Raw genomic sequence first — 17119 nt, 5'->3', positions numbered from 1 at the left:
TTTCTAAAGGTTGTGCTTGTGGCCGCGTTGTACGAGAGAGCAGATAAACTAAACGATGCTTCAAGAGTCATGAATCGAATGAGAGAAAGAGGAATTTTTAAAGCGTTATCTGGATGACAAATGTCATATGATTTTTCTAGTTGCTTGTGAAACACTTAAAACATAAAACTTAACATATCATCATCAGAATACAAGACTCTAAATAAAATGAACCAACCACAATTAAAGACTCAAAACCATTAGAAAGAGTAGAGATATACTCTGCAACACACATGCATAATTAAACAAATCATAATTACTAGATGAATACCCTATACGCGGGCTTATGCCTTAAGAGTTCTTTAAACAATTTTGCTACTAATTTGTCTCTTTTTTTTATGTAAAGTTTATCTTTTTTTTTTTTTTTTNTTTTTTTTTTTTTTTTTTTTTTTTTTTTTTTTTTTTTTTTTTATATTGTGGATATATTGAAAACTATAATTCAACGTTGATTTTTTTTTAATACTTCACATAGGTTTTCTCATTTTGTAATTGAATTATTAGATACATGAACAACTTTGTTTTGTATTTTACTAAACAGAAATTAGTTCCTTTATGTTGATGATAGTAATTTAATATAAATGTTAAAGCTTTTATAATAAGTACAAGATACAAATAAACTCTATATACGGAAAATCCAAGAGTTTTTACAACCAAATTGGAAAATTATAAAGTAAGATCTTTTTAGAGTTCTATAGAAAAGTAGTGAAAACAAACCAAATGGAAGTACACCCATGGACTATATTGGGTTCATGTACAGAAAAGTACAACTCTTATGCATAAAATCGGTAAACAGAACAATCCCTTGAATGAGACTGAGAGCCTATTCATTTAGTGCAATTCAGTCGGTTTTGGGGTGGATAATCTGGTGTCTCTACACAACAATTAAAGAGTTCTGTCCCCCTTTTCTATGCCCATGTGACCAGTTGTTTCCATCAAAGTTGGAAATACACATTCTTCCGCCATACAAAAGGCAAAACAGAGTCAAAAACCATTCCAAAAAGAATATAGAGTAACAAATGAGACCATTATTCTTTGATATCATGACACGACATTGTTGACAATACATACCCTCACCAATTGCCTCTTCTCTTGGTTTAGGATTTTTCTGTTGTGAGTTCCTTCAAATTTAATATTAGGCAACCTCGTCTCAACAACATCACCTCTGCTTCATTATCTTCACATCATCACTTTTTTTTTGTTCAAATGCTTCTTATTAAGATCTCCCAGCTTCATATTTTTTTTTTGGCTCAGCTCGTAAAGCTACTTCCCCAATACAAAAATTGCTAATTCTTTAGTATGGCTTCGTACCCACATTGCATCAAAACCTCTTGGTATGCCATCCAAATCAAACTTGATGGTAACACATATAATTTTCCTAAGACCTACATACAATATAAACACGTTTCATACAATATATAAAAGACGTTAATCAAAATTCCAAGAATTGAAAATGTTTTAACCCAAAATACCTTATATTGTATAGTGAAGAAGCAACTCAAGTTATATTATTCACCGAAGACCAATTTGTGCTGGGAAGCTTAAAACCGAGCTGGATAAAGAACAACAAGCATAAATCTAACCAGTATATGATGCACAAATTAAAGAATTGGCAAATACTTAATTTGATCTTTTTTTTTTTTTTCTTACGATCAGATAAATTGATATACTATATATTGGGACGTTGTAGCCAGAGAGAACTATTGTATTCTCCTTTGACTATAGGATTGGGATTACAGAGAGGTACTATGTCAAACAATGAAGCAATTCAAATCAGTGATGGAATATTAAAAGATTCAAACGATTATTACTTTGCAACATTATGACTTAGTCCATGCATGGATGTTCAAAAGGAGGCAAATCTATGGCTATGAACACCGATAACAAAAAAGGACATGACGTAACGTGAGATATACGAACTCCTTGACTTGCTTTGATACACAAACAAAAAAAAATCAATATGATAAGGTACCAAATTCTATAGAGTTAGACAATCAATCCGAAAGAACAATCATATCCTAAGAGTACTAAGAGCGCGAATTTGAAATTTTAACTTCAAGACATCATATAGGACTTCCTCAAATCCAAATTTATGTAGATTAACATAGACCTCCAATTTATAATAGAAAGAAAAATTTTCAAATTTCACAATAATGGAACTCAAGGTGGAAGCTTACCGATCGAGGCTCACATCGTTTAATTCCCTACATAGAGCATATAATTTGAAGGAGGTCCATCCATGCAATCACATTAATTCCCTACATGGATCTGCTTGTGATTTGGTACCTTTTAGCCCATGTCTACAATTTCTATAGGTTTTTTTTGTCGATATTTCTATCCCTTTTATCTGTTTTAACCCTTGTTTGTAGTTTCTTTGATTCATGCCTTCTATTGGCTGAACATCTAAAATTTGTAACCTCTATCCTTGAATGAATGAATTAATAGCCGAGGCTTTTGAACAAAAAAAAATTAGTAAGATGACAATGCTACCAACAAAATTATATATTTGTTTAATTTACTTAGTTCAAATGGAGATGTATAAAAACAATTGTTACTTGAAAAATGCCTAAAATACACTTGTATCTTAGATTCACAGTGTGTGGACTACATTTTTTTTTGTTTGCAGCCATACCATAACTACAATAATGTTCAATTATGATTCCCCCAAATTTAACATATATTCAACTATGATTAGACTATGATACGTTACAACACATTTATAATTGAATATCAAAAAATATTTGTTTGTTATGAACAGAGGATTTAGGGAAATAGTTATCTCTGTTATTTATCTGTTGCATAAGATACAACATATATATAGGATACAATATTAGGGTTTAGGGTTTACACTAATGGGCCGATAATGGGTATCCATATAATACAATATATCTATAACACTCCCCCTTGGATGACCATTATTAAATATAGTCCCAAATGCGCATATGAGATGCTGCCTCGTTAAAAACTTTACCAGGAAAACTCATTGGGAAAAACCATGGTTAAGGGAAAAAGAGTGCAGCGCGCTTTTATTCCCCCTCATGAGTACATCACTTGAAATCTTCGAGATGACCGATCCAATATGATGAAGTAGCTTCTTAAAAGTAGTGGTTGGAAACGTCTTGGTAAATGGTTCGCCAAATCTTCACTTGAACGAATCTGTAATAAACGTGTATCGCCATTCTTCTATTGGTCATGAGTCTCGCAAGTGACTCATCTTTATCATTATCTTTGTTTCTCACAATCTCATCAATGTATTTCAAAGACTTTGAAGATGATAGTCTTTCACCATTGGAATCATAATATTCCTCTTCAGATATTTATCTTTCGTGTGTACTTTTGTTGTCTCGTTAAAAACCTTTCTTGGAAAAACCCAATGGGATAAAAACCATGATAAGAGAAAAAGAGTACAATCACACTTATGATCATATTTCTCCCCCTAAAAGCATCATCTTCAGGTTATGTATTATGATTATATATATATCAACTTTCTGAAATGTTATAAACTGAGCTTTAGTGTATAATAACACATATGATCATCATATATTCTCTCGGGTCATTAAACTTCAAGTCATTTGAACTCCTTTCACTTAAAAGACATATTTGAACTTTAAGCCCAAATCTTCTTTTACATACAATCTTCCAAACAATCTTCTTATACATAGGAGTTATTCATAATCTCCTAGTAAAATTTTCTCTTTCAACTCTTCTATATAAGATGATGTAAGCATCCTGAGATAGCATTTCTTTCATCAGATGTCAAATCTGAAACCTCAAGAAATTTCATGAAATATCTGATATTATACAATCTTATTTCTCCATCTTTCAGGAGTAATATTTCATCACTGATTATTTCTCCATATATTCCTTGGTATGTGAAATATCTACCGGAGATCAGATAATATTTTCATCATCAGCATAGTTTGCACTTGTTCTTGTATCTTTCTTCTAACAAGAACCAATTTTTCTTTTAACGAGGTTCAGCAAATGCCTACATCCTCAAATTTTCATGAAAATACTTCATGAACACAATTACAGTTAGTGTTCAATCTAGGATTTACACAACCCTAAGATTTTTCTTAGCTTGTTTCCGATCTATTTTCAATCCACTATGAGATCCCTAAGATCAACAACAATGATCTACACCCAAGATTCTCTCATAAAGATAAACTCTCACCCTTTTCTCCCTAAAGGTGTCAAAGAGCATCAAAACGTTTTCTCACTTTTACAATGTTCTCAAGAACTATAAAATATTGCCTTTAGCAATATAATCACTTTAATGGATACTTATGACAGTTTGAAAACATGCTGGATAGACTGAATCAAGTCTTGCTTTTACTGTCAAACTCATAAGGGATCTAAAATAGTTGCTTCCACCATATGAGAGTATAATTCTCATAATCAATATCAAGAATTTATGAAAATCATTGTACTACTAATCGTACTTTATATCTCATAAATATCCTCTTATGTCCCATTCATTTTACACTTTCAAGTGTAAGGACTACAAGTCCAAATATTATCTCTTTAAGAGATTTGAATTATTTCATAGCTATTTCTTTCAATGATTAACCAATCATTCTTTGTGTACACTTTTCAATAAAAGTTTCTATTAACAGCGGTTTATGATCCTCGATTTTCATCAATAACATTATCAACTGCAACATTGCATGCAAAAATATTTACGACGTCGATTTGCCTTTTGGTTCCTTTTCATTCGAGACATGACTCAACTTGTTGAGATTTCCTTTCATTATGATTCTCAGGTACCTGAATCTCTTTCTTACTCATGTCTACATCTCTTCTAGGGATTTTCCATAACTCTTTGCTTCCTCGGTGCCATATTAAATTATGCTCCTTTTCTTTTTCGAGGATGCTTATATTTGGAACCATAAGTCTATCACACTTCATGTGATCTTTAGACTTACTAGCAGTTGATCTTATCCTTCTAGGACATTAATTGGAGCACAACTGGTATATGAGAATTTTCACTCAAGATCAGAAAATGGCTCTTGCATGCCTTTAGCATCTTTGCAACTTTGCCAATAAATTATCTTTTCAATTTCTAGCGCACATTTCAAAGTACGAGGATCAAGATAATTTCTCTCAAAATATTTCTTTACCAGCTGTTTATTTTCTCCCTCTTATGTTGGAAATACTGACTCACTAAACCAACAGTCTCTGCATCTCGAGATATTCAATCATCAAGAGAGATTTATATCCAACATATTTCCAACATTCTTTCAAATCCCATTTTAATCACTGTGGTGGAGCAACTCAATATGTATTTCACATTTAGATGGGATACATATGGTTTCTGACCCAAACCAATTGTAATGGGGAGTACTCACGATTATTCGTTGGCATGATGCGAAATACTTGACATATAGAGTCATTTATGTCAATTACTTGACATGGTTTCACCACCATTGTCAATTAACCAAATACTCTTGCAAACTCCATGTTGCAAGTTAATAACAAACATATATAGTGGATGATCAGTCCACAATATCTCTTTGTATACATACCAGAAAATTGACACTATCCAAATTCATGGGGTCAGTGAAAGTCATAAAATCGAGTTGCTTTGTAAGCAGCACACATAAGAAATCACTAGGAAAACTCTTCAGATTCTCTAGTGGNTTGATGGTAACACATATAATTTTCCTAAGACCTACATACAATATAAACACGTTTCATACAATATATAAAAGACGTTAATCAAAATTCCAAGAATTGAAAATGTTTTAACCCAAAATACCTTATATTGTATAGTGAAGAAGCAACTCAAGTTATATTATTCACCGAAGACCAATTTGTGCTGGGAAGCTTAAAACCGAGCTGGATAAAGAACAACAAGCATAAATCTAACCAGTATATGATGCACAAATTAAAGAATTGGCAAATACTTAATTTGATCTTTTTTTTTTTCATCTTACGATCAGATAAATTGATATACTATATATTGGGACGTTGTAGCCAGAGAGAACTATTGTATTCTCCTTTGACTATAGGATTGGGATTACAGAGAGGTACTATGTCAAACAATGAAGCAATTCAAATCAGTGATGGAATATTAAAAGATTCAAACGATTATTACTTTGCAACATTATGACTTAGTCCATGCATGGATGTTCAAAAGGAGGCAAATCTATGGCTATGAACACCGATAACAAAAAAGGACATGACGTAACGTGAGATATACGAACTCCTTGACTTGCTTTGATACACAAACAAAAAAAAATCAATATGATAAGGTACCAAATTCTATAGAGTTAGACAATCAATCCGAAAGAACAATCATATCCTAAGAGTACTAAGAGCGCGAATTTGAAATTTTAACTTCAAGACATCATATAGGACTTCCTCAAATCCAAATTTATGTAGATTAACATAGACCTCCAATTTATAATAGAAAGAAAAATTTTCAAATTTCACAATAATGGAACTCAAGGTGGAAGCTTACCGATCGAGGCTCACATCGTTTAATTCCCTACATAGAGCATATAATTTGAAGGAGGTCCATCCATGCAATCACATTAATTCCCTACATGGATCTGCTTGTGATTTGGTACCTTTTAGCCCATGTCTACAATTTCTATAGGTTTTTTTTGTCGATATTTCTATCCCTTTTATCTGTTTTAACCCTTGTTTGTAGTTTCTTTGATTCATGCCTTCTATTGGCTGAACATCTAAAATTTGTAACCTCTATCCTTGAATGAATGAATTAATAGCCGAGGCTTTTGAACAAAAAAAAATTAGTAAGATGACAATGCTACCAACAAAATTATATATTTGTTTAATTTACTTAGTTCAAATGGAGATGTATAAAAACAATTGTTACTTGAAAAATGCCTAAAATACACTTGTATCTTAGATTCACAGTGTGTGGACTACATTTTTTTTTGTTTGCAGCCATACCATAACTACAATAATGTTCAATTATGATTCCCCCAAATTTAACATATATTCAACTATGATTAGACTATGATACGTTACAACACATTTATAATTGAATATCAAAAAATATTTGTTTGTTATGAACAGAGGATTTAGGGAAATAGTTATCTCTGTTATTTATCTGTTGCATAAGATACAACATATATATAGGATACAATATTAGGGTTTAGGGTTTACACTAATGGGCCGATAATGGGTATCCATATAATACAATATATCTATAACACTCCCCCTTGGATGACCATTATTAAATATAGTCCCAAATGCGCATATGAGATGCTGCCTCGTTAAAAACTTTACCAGGAAAACTCATTGGGAAAAACCATGGTTAAGGGAAAAAGAGTGCAGCGCGCTTTTATTCCCCCTCATGAGTACATCACTTGAAATCTTCGAGATGACCGATCCAATATGATGAAGTAGCTTCTTAAAAGTAGTGGTTGGAAACGTCTTGGTAAATGGTTCGCCAAATCTTCACTTGAACGAATCTGTAATAAACGTGTATCGCCATTCTTCTATTGGTCATGAGTCTCGCAAGTGACTCATCTTTATCATTATCTTTGTTTCTCACAATCTCATCAATGTATTTCAAAGACTTTGAAGATGATAGTCTTTCACCATTGGAATCATAATATTCCTCTGAAGATATTTATCTTTCGTGTGTACTTTTGTTGTCTCGTTAAAAACCTTTCTTGGAAAAACCCAATGGGATAAAAACCATGATAAGAGAAAAAGAGTACAATCACACTTATGATCATATTTCTCCCCCTAAAAGCATCATCTTCAGGTTATGTATTATGATTATATATATATCAACTTTCTGAAATGTTATAAACTGAGCTTTAGTGTATAATAACACATATGATCATCATATATTCTCTCGGGTCATTAAACTTCAAGTCATTTGAACTCCTTTCACTTAAAAGACATATTTGAACTTTAAGCCCAAATCTTCTTTTACATACAATCTTCCAAACAATCTTCTTATACATAGGAGTTATTCATAATCTCCTAGTAAAATTTTCTCTTTCAACTCTTCTATATAAGATGATGTAAGCATCCTGAGATAGCATTTCTTTCATCAGATGTCAAATCTGAAACCTCAAGAAATTTCATGAAATATCTGATATTATACAATCTTATTTCTCCATCTTTCAGGAGTAATATTTCATCACTGATTATTTCTCCATATATTCCTTGGTATGTGAAATATCTACCGGAGATCAGATAATATTTTCATCATCAGCATAGTTTGCACTTGTTCTTGTATCTTTCTTCTAACAAGAACCAATTTTTCTTTTAACGAGGTTCAGCAAATGCCTACATCCTCAAATTTTCATGAAAATACTTCATGAACACAATTACAGTTAGTGTTCAATCTAGGATTTACACAACCCTAAGATTTTTCTTAGCTTGTTTCCGATCTATTTTCAATCCACTATGAGATCCCTAAGATCAACAACAATGATCTACACCCAAGATTCTCTCATAAAGATAAACTCTCACCCTTTTCTCCCTAAAGGTGTCAAAGAGCATCAAAACGTTTTCTCACTTTTACAATGTTCTCAAGAACTATAAAATATTGCCTTTAGCAATATAATCACTTTAATGGATACTTATGACAGTTTGAAAACATGCTGGATAGACTGAATCAAGTCTTGCTTTTACTGTCAAACTCATAAGGGATCTAAAATAGTTGCTTCCACCATATGAGAGTATAATTCTCATAATCAATATCAAGAATTTATGAAAATCATTGTACTACTAATCGTACTTTATATCTCATAAATATCCTCTTATGTCCCATTCATTTTACACTTTCAAGTGTAAGGACTACAAGTCCAAATATTATCTCTTTAAGAGATTTGAATTATTTCATAGCTATTTCTTTCAATGATTAACCAATCATTCTTTGTGTACACTTTTCAATAAAAGTTTCTATTAACAGCGGTTTATGATCCTCGATTTTCATCAATAACATTATCAACTGCAACATTGCATGCAAAAATATTTACGACGTCGATTTGCCTTTTGGTTCCTTTTCATTCGAGACATGACTCAACTTGTTGAGATTTCCTTTCATTATGATTCTCAGGTACCTGAATCTCTTTCTTACTCATGTCTACATCTCTTCTAGGGATTTTCCATAACTCTTTGCTTCCTCGGTGCCATATTAAATTATGCTCCTTTTCTTTTTCGAGGATGCTTATATTTGGAACCATAAGTCTATCACACTTCATGTGATCTTTAGACTTACTAGCAGTTGATCTTATCCTTCTAGGACATTAATTGGAGCACAACTGGTATATGAGAATTTTCACTCAAGATCAGAAAATGGCTCTTGCATGCCTTTAGCATCTTTGCAACTTTGCCAATAAATTATCTTTTCAATTTCTAGCGCACATTTCAAAGTACGAGGATCAAGATAATTTCTCTCAAAATATTTCTTTACCAGCTGTTTATTTTCTCCCTCTTATGTTGGAAATACTGACTCACTAAACCAACAGTCTCTGCATCTCGAGATATTCAATCATCAAGAGAGATTTATATCCAACATATTTCCAACATTCTTTCAAATCCCATTTTAATCACTGTGGTGGAGCAACTCAATATGTATTTCACATTTAGATGGGATACATATGGTTTCTGACCCAAACCAATTGTAATGGGGAGTACTCACGATTATTCGTTGGCATGATGCGAAATACTTGACATATAGAGTCATTTATGTCAATTACTTGACATGGTTTCACCACCATTGTCAATTAACCAAATACTCTTGCAAACTCCATGTTGCAAGTTAATAACAAACATATATAGTGGATGATCAGTCCACAATATCTCTTTGTATACATACCAGAAAATTGACACTATCCAAATTCATGGGGTCAGTGAAAGTCATAAAATCGAGTTGCTTTGTAAGCAGCACACATAAGAAATCACTAGGAAAACTCTTCAGATTCTCTAGTGGATGTTTTCAGAAATTTCTGATTATTCTTTAGCATCATTACTGAACCGGAATGGCTTAACCGGTCATGCCAAACAGTGAGATTTTCACAATGCATTTCATCTTCATAATGCATGTAATCTCTAAAATACTTTTATTGTCTTGGGTAATAATACTTATGATTTCAAAGTATTTCCTTCGCTTATTGTCTCAAGATGATTACTTTTCAAATCCTCAAGATTTGCTTTATCATACGAGTGATTAAACACATTTTGGGTGTGAACATAATCTTATTTTTGTTCCATCACCTCTTGTGGGATTCATTAATTCTCCCCATCGAGATGATGACACTTCATGTCTATCAATCTCGATTTGAATCTCACTTTGTAATCAGAGATTAATTGGGAGACTATAATACATTAATATCAAATTGTGTTCCCGTAGACAATAGTATATATACTCTTCAAGAGCTTTCAATACTTTTTCTACTACTTCTTAATATTGTAGTAGAATAGTGGAAACCACTTATAGCATAAAGTCATATTCACTTCAAAGAATAGACCAGCCCAATAGGATGTGATTCACATCAACATCTCATAAATTTACTCATTCACAAATAACAAGATTATAAAATTTTAAAATATAATTTTCACTATATTGTGTCTACATGACAACAATATTTTGTGACAAGTAAATTATGTATTTTTTAATATCTTTCCATAAATGATATTATTTTCTATTATATAATTTTGGTAATAATAGAAACAAGTTGATTTGTATATATTCTTTTACTTTCTTTAGATTATTCTAAAGAACTAGTGAATTTATATTGTCATATACTTGAACTTAAACCTCCTACTAGAAGTGATTCCAATAAAATATGATCAATAATCATTATTTAGTAATTTGTTACTAAATTTTCAATTTATTCACCAAACAAGTTGGATGACATTATTTAAAATATTTAGTCATGATACTATATCTAATTTTGATTAGATTTATATTTGTGATTAAACAAATAAAGTAATTCACAAACATTATAACAATTATATAAATGAGTGCTAAATAAATATTAAGCATCATTATATATATATATATATATATATATTTACTTATTTATTTAGTTTACTATATATGTACAATACACATACATATTCCTTACGTATAATATACATATATGTATAATATTAAGTCGAAAGATACTAAAAATCAATTAAGCAAATTAAGCTTATGGATTTATTGTATCAAACAATTAATTCACGCAGCTCTTGATTTTCATGAATGATACTAATAAAATATGTGTCAGTCTATTGTATATTAAATTAAAACATGTTACGATTGATCACATATTAAAGTATATTTTGGTGTTCTAATGAAATTTTAGTTTTATCTATCAAACTTTGATAATATGATAGACAGATAAGTGATCTCATATATAGAATATCACAAGAACTGTTATCATTGCACCAATATATAATATGTTATGCGTGTCTTTAACATATAAAGATCTCATGATTTTACCAGATTAATAATTATATAAACATGAATTAATAATTGATCACCGTCAATTTAGTTGTAGTTATACCTTATATGTAAGATCTAATATGCAAAGCAAATTTAGTTGGACTTATCTCGATAGATGAACTGAGTCGTTACGTCTAATATATCTCGAGTTTGGCTACGGGAATCACCAATCATGAAAACGACTAACACCATCACTAGATCTCTCTTAGCATATTCATTGTATTTTCCAACGAACATCTCTCCCCTTCATGACAATTAATCCAACAAATCGATTAATTAAAACATTATTCCATAAACACAATAAAGCATGAATCAATAAAGTGTAAACATAGATTCAAAGTCCATACATCGGTTGTATTACCAAAGCGGTATAAACATGGGGGTTTTAGACATATGATGTAATTGACCAAACAATAAAATAATGCTTTCAGTTCGTGAGAATGAACCAAAACAAACAGGATAATATTGACCAGGTGAAATCAATAATAAAAATAAGATTTAGCTGTTTATACTTATGACACAAACAAATAATCGACACTAAACCAATAAGCATGTAATAATATTCTAGCAAGAACATCGATCCCAACAAAATATACATGCAAATCAAACTATATGAGCATAATTTAACGAACAACAAGAGATCGTATACAAAGTGATAAACTATAAAGAATGGACCGATTGAACATAAAGCATACGGTTACTTATCTTTAGATTGAAAATTACTGGCTGAGAGAGATCGAAGACAAAACCGGAGACAGAGGCAAAGACGTTTGTGAAGTCCAGAACGTACGGTAAGTTACAGCTGCCGGGTTTTTTTTTTTTTTCTTAAAATGGCTAGGATTATTAGAGACTCGTGCTGATAAAGTGTTATGAACAGAGGTTTTAGGGAAATAGTTATCTCTGTTATTTATCTGTTGCATAAGATATAACATATATATAAGATACAATATTAGGGTTTAGAGTTTATACTAATAGGCCGATAATGAACATCCATATAATACAATATATCTATAACATTGTTGAGATTGTGAAACAAATAATTGAAAACTCTTATAACAAAATTTAGAATAAAATTCAAAACGACGAAACGGCACCTCAAACGCGTTTAAGGTCTACAAATTTTGGATCAATATAGATTATTATACCTTACGTTACATTGACTATCATACACATAAAATTAGCATATGAATTATTTAACAAATAGTATAATTTTTGATTATAAGAAGCTATAAAATTTTAAAATCAAGTATCACATAAACTTTTTTTTTAATATAAATATGTATATATAATATGCAAAAATGAGTTCAGTATATGTAACGTTTGGTAGAAAGTAAAACATTTACTCTAATAAAAATTCAGATAATAATTTATAAATAACAGTACTATATAATTCTGCTAAGTATAGAAATATTTAAATGAAATGAAAAATATTTAGGGTTACAGATAATAATAGATAAGCATAATTCATAAACATGATCTCAGTTCCGTCCACTCCACATAGACATGAAGCGAATGGAGTTGGACATGATATATTTAACATTTCTACAACACGATATCCAACATATGATCTCATCCATCATTGTCTGAAAATAGACAAAAGCCTAAACGAACACTCTAAGTCTTTTTTTATTTTTTTCCAACATAGTATAAGATTGGCTCAAACAAATCAATTAGAAGGAAAATTGTTCACAAAGTTAATTGGATGTGATTCCACTCTAGCTCGACGCGCCAGTTTGTTTGCACTTTTATTTTGTGATCTTGGAATTGAACTACAGAGAATGATAAGAATTCATCCTTATCTTTTTCAATAACACCCAGATATATCTTGAAAGCAGACCACTCGGAAGTTGAAAACACCATTTTCACCAAATAAGAATAGTCTGTCAACACTCAAGTCTCTAAATTAGTTATAATCATCACATCACTTATCTATTTGTGTCTGTTTTTTTTTAACGAATAAAGTCATACGTTGACTTATAATGTTCCAAGTTTATGGGCTTTTTAGTGGCCCATCACATAGATTCCAGATCTTTTTTAGTTTATTTCCTACCTACTAAAAGAGATCTGATCTGATTTAAATGCGCTTGACCAGTATCATCCCTTACTCTTTTTCGTTTGTCTCTCCCAATTTCAGTTCTTTCTTCAATCTCTCTTCTTAGTAACGTTTATTTCCATATATCTCTATCCAGATACAAAAAAAAACAACCCTTAAACAAAAAGTTTCAGTTTTTATATAAAAATGGGGTTTTTGTAACGTTTCTTTCCAAATCCGAGAAAATAGTGAAAAAGATGTCAACTTTGAATTGACCTCTCTCTTTTTTTTTTTTTTTCTTTTGGGTGAGGGGTTTGGGGGATTCGATGAAGAAATTGAGAAGCTATTACTCAAATGTGAGACATCATCAGAATCATCATCAACAACAACATCATCAGCACAAATGGATATTTTTCCCTCTTTTGATTGGTTCAATCTTCGCTTTGTTCTTACTCTTCCTCACAACCCTAACATCACCATCCGGAGCCAGGTTCCTCCCTTTTACCCGACCCGTTTTGTTATCCGGATCTGGCTCTTCTTCAGCTTTCGTTGAATCCAAGATCAAACCTCAACAAGTCTCATCACTCCCTTCGCCTCCACGTTTTGCTTACTTGGTCTCCGGATCCGCCGGCGACGGCAAATCTCTCCGGCGAACTCTTTTGGCTCTTTACCATCCGAATAACCGGTACGTTGTTCATTTAGATAGAGAGTCTTCTCATGAGGAGAGAGAGGAGCTTCATGGGTACATCAAGAACTCGTCTTTGTTCTCGAGGTTTATGAACGTTCATATGATTGAGAAGGCTAACCTTGTCACGTATCGTGGCCCTACGATGGTTGCGAATACACTTCACGCTGCTGCGATTTTGCTTAGGGAAGGAGCTGATTGGGATTGGTTTATTAATCTTAGCTCATCAGATTATCCTCTAGTGACTCAAGATGGTGAGAGGTTTCTCAAAAAGATTGAAACTTTTGGTTCTGTGTGACTTGTGTGGATTCTTCTTAACTAAAGATTTGACCTTTTTGAGTGTTGTTGTTGTTGTTGTATCAGATTTGTTGCATATCTTTTCGCATTTGCCGCGGGATTTGAACTTCATTGATCATACGAGTAACATTGGATGGAAAGCGTAAGAGATTTTGGAGTTTATTTTGTTTCTCTGTTGTTTTCATAGAGTTTAAAGCTCATCTTTTGATTTGGTCGTTTCAGATCACAAAGAGCTAAACCGGTGATTATAGATCCTGGACTGTATTTGAACAAGAAGTCTGATGTTTTTTGGGTTACTCAAAGACGAAGCATCCCAACAGCATTCAAGCTCTTCACAGGTGCTTGATCTCTCTGAGACTTGTAAAGTTCAAGACTGTTTATTGCTAGTCAATTCGTAGACTTGGTTGTTTAGTTTCGGTGTTTCGTACATTTGCTACATTTCTCATTGGTTGGACAATGTGGAATCATTATGCTTAGATTGCTAGACAAAGCTTTCATCTTATTCAATACCTTTGCTGAGTATTTAAGTTGGTGTTGTGTGTTGCCTTTGATTGTTGGGAAGACTTATGTTACATTGTGTTGATTTCAGTTTCTCTTTAACTAACAAGTGATTCTTGGAAACAGGCTCTGCGTGGATGGCGTTATCACGGCCATTCATAGACTACTGTATATGGGGTTGGGATAATCTACCTCGTACGGTCTTAATGTATTACTCGAATTTTCTCTCATCTCCGGAAGGATATTTTCACACTGTTCTCTGCAACGCTGAGGAGTTCAGAAACACGACAGTAAATAGCGACCTGCACTACATATCGTGGGATAATCCGCCTAAGCAGCATCCACACCATCTCAACCTTGCAGACATGACTAAAATGGTAAATAGCAATGCCCCGTTTGCAAGAAAATTCAGAAGAGAAGATCCTGTACTTGATAAGATCGACGATGAGCTGCTTAACAGAGGTTCTGGGATGGCTACACCTGGCGGTTGGTGCATTGGAAGCAATGAGAATGGGAGTGACCCTTGTGCTGTTATTGGTGACACTAATGTTATCAGGCCTGGTCCAGGTGCTAAGCGGTTAGAGAATCTGGTCACTTGGTTATTATCTACTGAGAATTTCAGACCAAAACAGTGCAAGTGATCTGAATATCTTAGAGAACGCCATCAGAGAGATTGGTCGAGTGTAGCAGTTTTGATTATTTGGGATTAGATGTGATTTAGGATCTGATAGAATCCCTCAGTTAGTCAAGAATATAAGTGAAGATACAGAACAATTAGGCTATGGCTGTGGGAAGTATTTGTCTTGTTACTCCACACAACATGCCTTTTTAAGGTATTGTTGTAGTTCGAACATTTTTCTCAAATTTATCAGATTGGAATTTTGAGATGTTGAAGTGTTCNTGCCTTTGATTGTTGGGAAGACTTATGTTACATTGTGTTGATTTCAGTTTCTCTTTAACTAACAAGTGATTCTTGGAAACAGGCTCTGCGTGGATGGCGTTATCACGGCCATTCATAGACTACTGTATTTGGGGTTGGGATAATCTACCTCGTACGGTCTTAATGTATTACTCGAATTTTCTCTCATCTCCGGAAGGATATTTTCACACTGTTCTCTGCAACGCTGAGGAGTTCAGAAACACGACAGTAAATAGCGACCTGCACTACATATCGTGGGACAATCCGCCTAAGCAGCATCCACACCATCTCAACCTTGCAGACATGACTAAAATGGTAAATAGCAATGCCCCGTTTGCAAGAAAATTCAGAAGAGAAGATCCTGTACTTGATAAGATCGACGATGAGCTGCTTAACAGAGGTTCTGGGATGGCTACACCTGGAGGTTGGTGCATTGGAAGCAATGAGAATGGGAGTGACCCTTGTGCTGTTATTGGTGACACTAATGTTATCAGGCCTGGTCCAGGCGCTAAGCGGGTAGAGAATCTGGTCACTTGGTTATTATCCACTGAGAATTTCAGACCAAAACAGTGCAAGTGATCTGAATATCTTAGAGAACGCCATCAGAGAGATTGGTTGAGTGTAGCAGCCTTGATTATTTGGGATTAGATGTGATTTAGGATCTGATAGAATCCCTCAGTTAGTCAAGAATATAAGTGAAGATACAGAACAATTAGGCTATGGCTGTGGGAAGTATTTGTCTTGTTGCTCCACACAACATGCCTTTTTAAGGTATTGTTGTAGTTCGCACATTTTCTCAGATTTATCAGATTGGAATTTTGAGATGTTGAAGTGTTCCCTTTGTGAAAATTTTGTACTCTGCCTTTTTATTTTCTTAAAGTTAGTGTCTATTCTTCCAACTTTTAAATTCACCAAGTCGTTTCTCCTGTTTGTAGCTTTATACGTTGTGTTGCACAGACTGAGACCGAACGCAGGTTGAACCGGTCTACATACTTCCCAATTTTAGTTGTTGGTGGTGTTGTTTGTTTTCCACACCCTCAGGCCTTAGTTTCATAAAAAAAATGTTGTTCTTAAATTATATATTTTGGTTTATGGAGAATGTCACTATATATTTTCAACAAAAAATTTACTAACAAAGTACAATTTCTAACCCTGTTATTCTAAGTTTATTAGTTAGAGACGGAATTAAATTTAGTGTATTATAATAAGGATTTATACATTTTTCTT

At 32.8% G+C, this 17119-nt stretch overlaps 1 protein-coding gene across 2 annotated transcripts; it reads left to right on the top strand.

The window, feature by feature from the left end:
- The first annotated feature begins 13545 nt into the window (after positions 1-13545).
- LOC104773572 (beta-glucuronosyltransferase GlcAT14A) lies at positions 13546-16803 on the top strand. Of its 2 annotated transcripts, none has more exons than XM_010498214.2 (4): positions 13546-14432; positions 14542-14617; positions 14698-14813; positions 15957-16803. In XM_010498214.2, exons 1-4 carry the CDS (start codon positions 13820-13822, stop codon positions 16469-16471), a joined length of 1320 nt encoding a protein of 439 aa, XP_010496516.1. In that variant the 5' UTR covers positions 13546-13819; the 3' UTR covers positions 16472-16803. The 2 variants fall into 2 exon arrangements, with proteins under 2 accessions (XP_010496516.1, XP_010496515.1); XM_010498213.2 differs by lacking the exon at positions 15957-16803 and adding an exon at positions 15100-15867.
- The last annotated feature ends 316 nt before the right edge of the window (positions 16804-17119 follow it).

This window comes from Camelina sativa, unplaced genomic scaffold (assembly GCF_000633955.1).
Source record: "Camelina sativa cultivar DH55 unplaced genomic scaffold, Cs unpScaffold00579, whole genome shotgun sequence".
In the NCBI taxonomy this organism is placed as follows: Eukaryota; Viridiplantae; Streptophyta; class Magnoliopsida; order Brassicales; family Brassicaceae; genus Camelina; species Camelina sativa.
The sequence above is the reverse complement of the archived record's forward strand: the minus strand, read 5'-3'. Positions and strand labels throughout refer to the sequence as shown.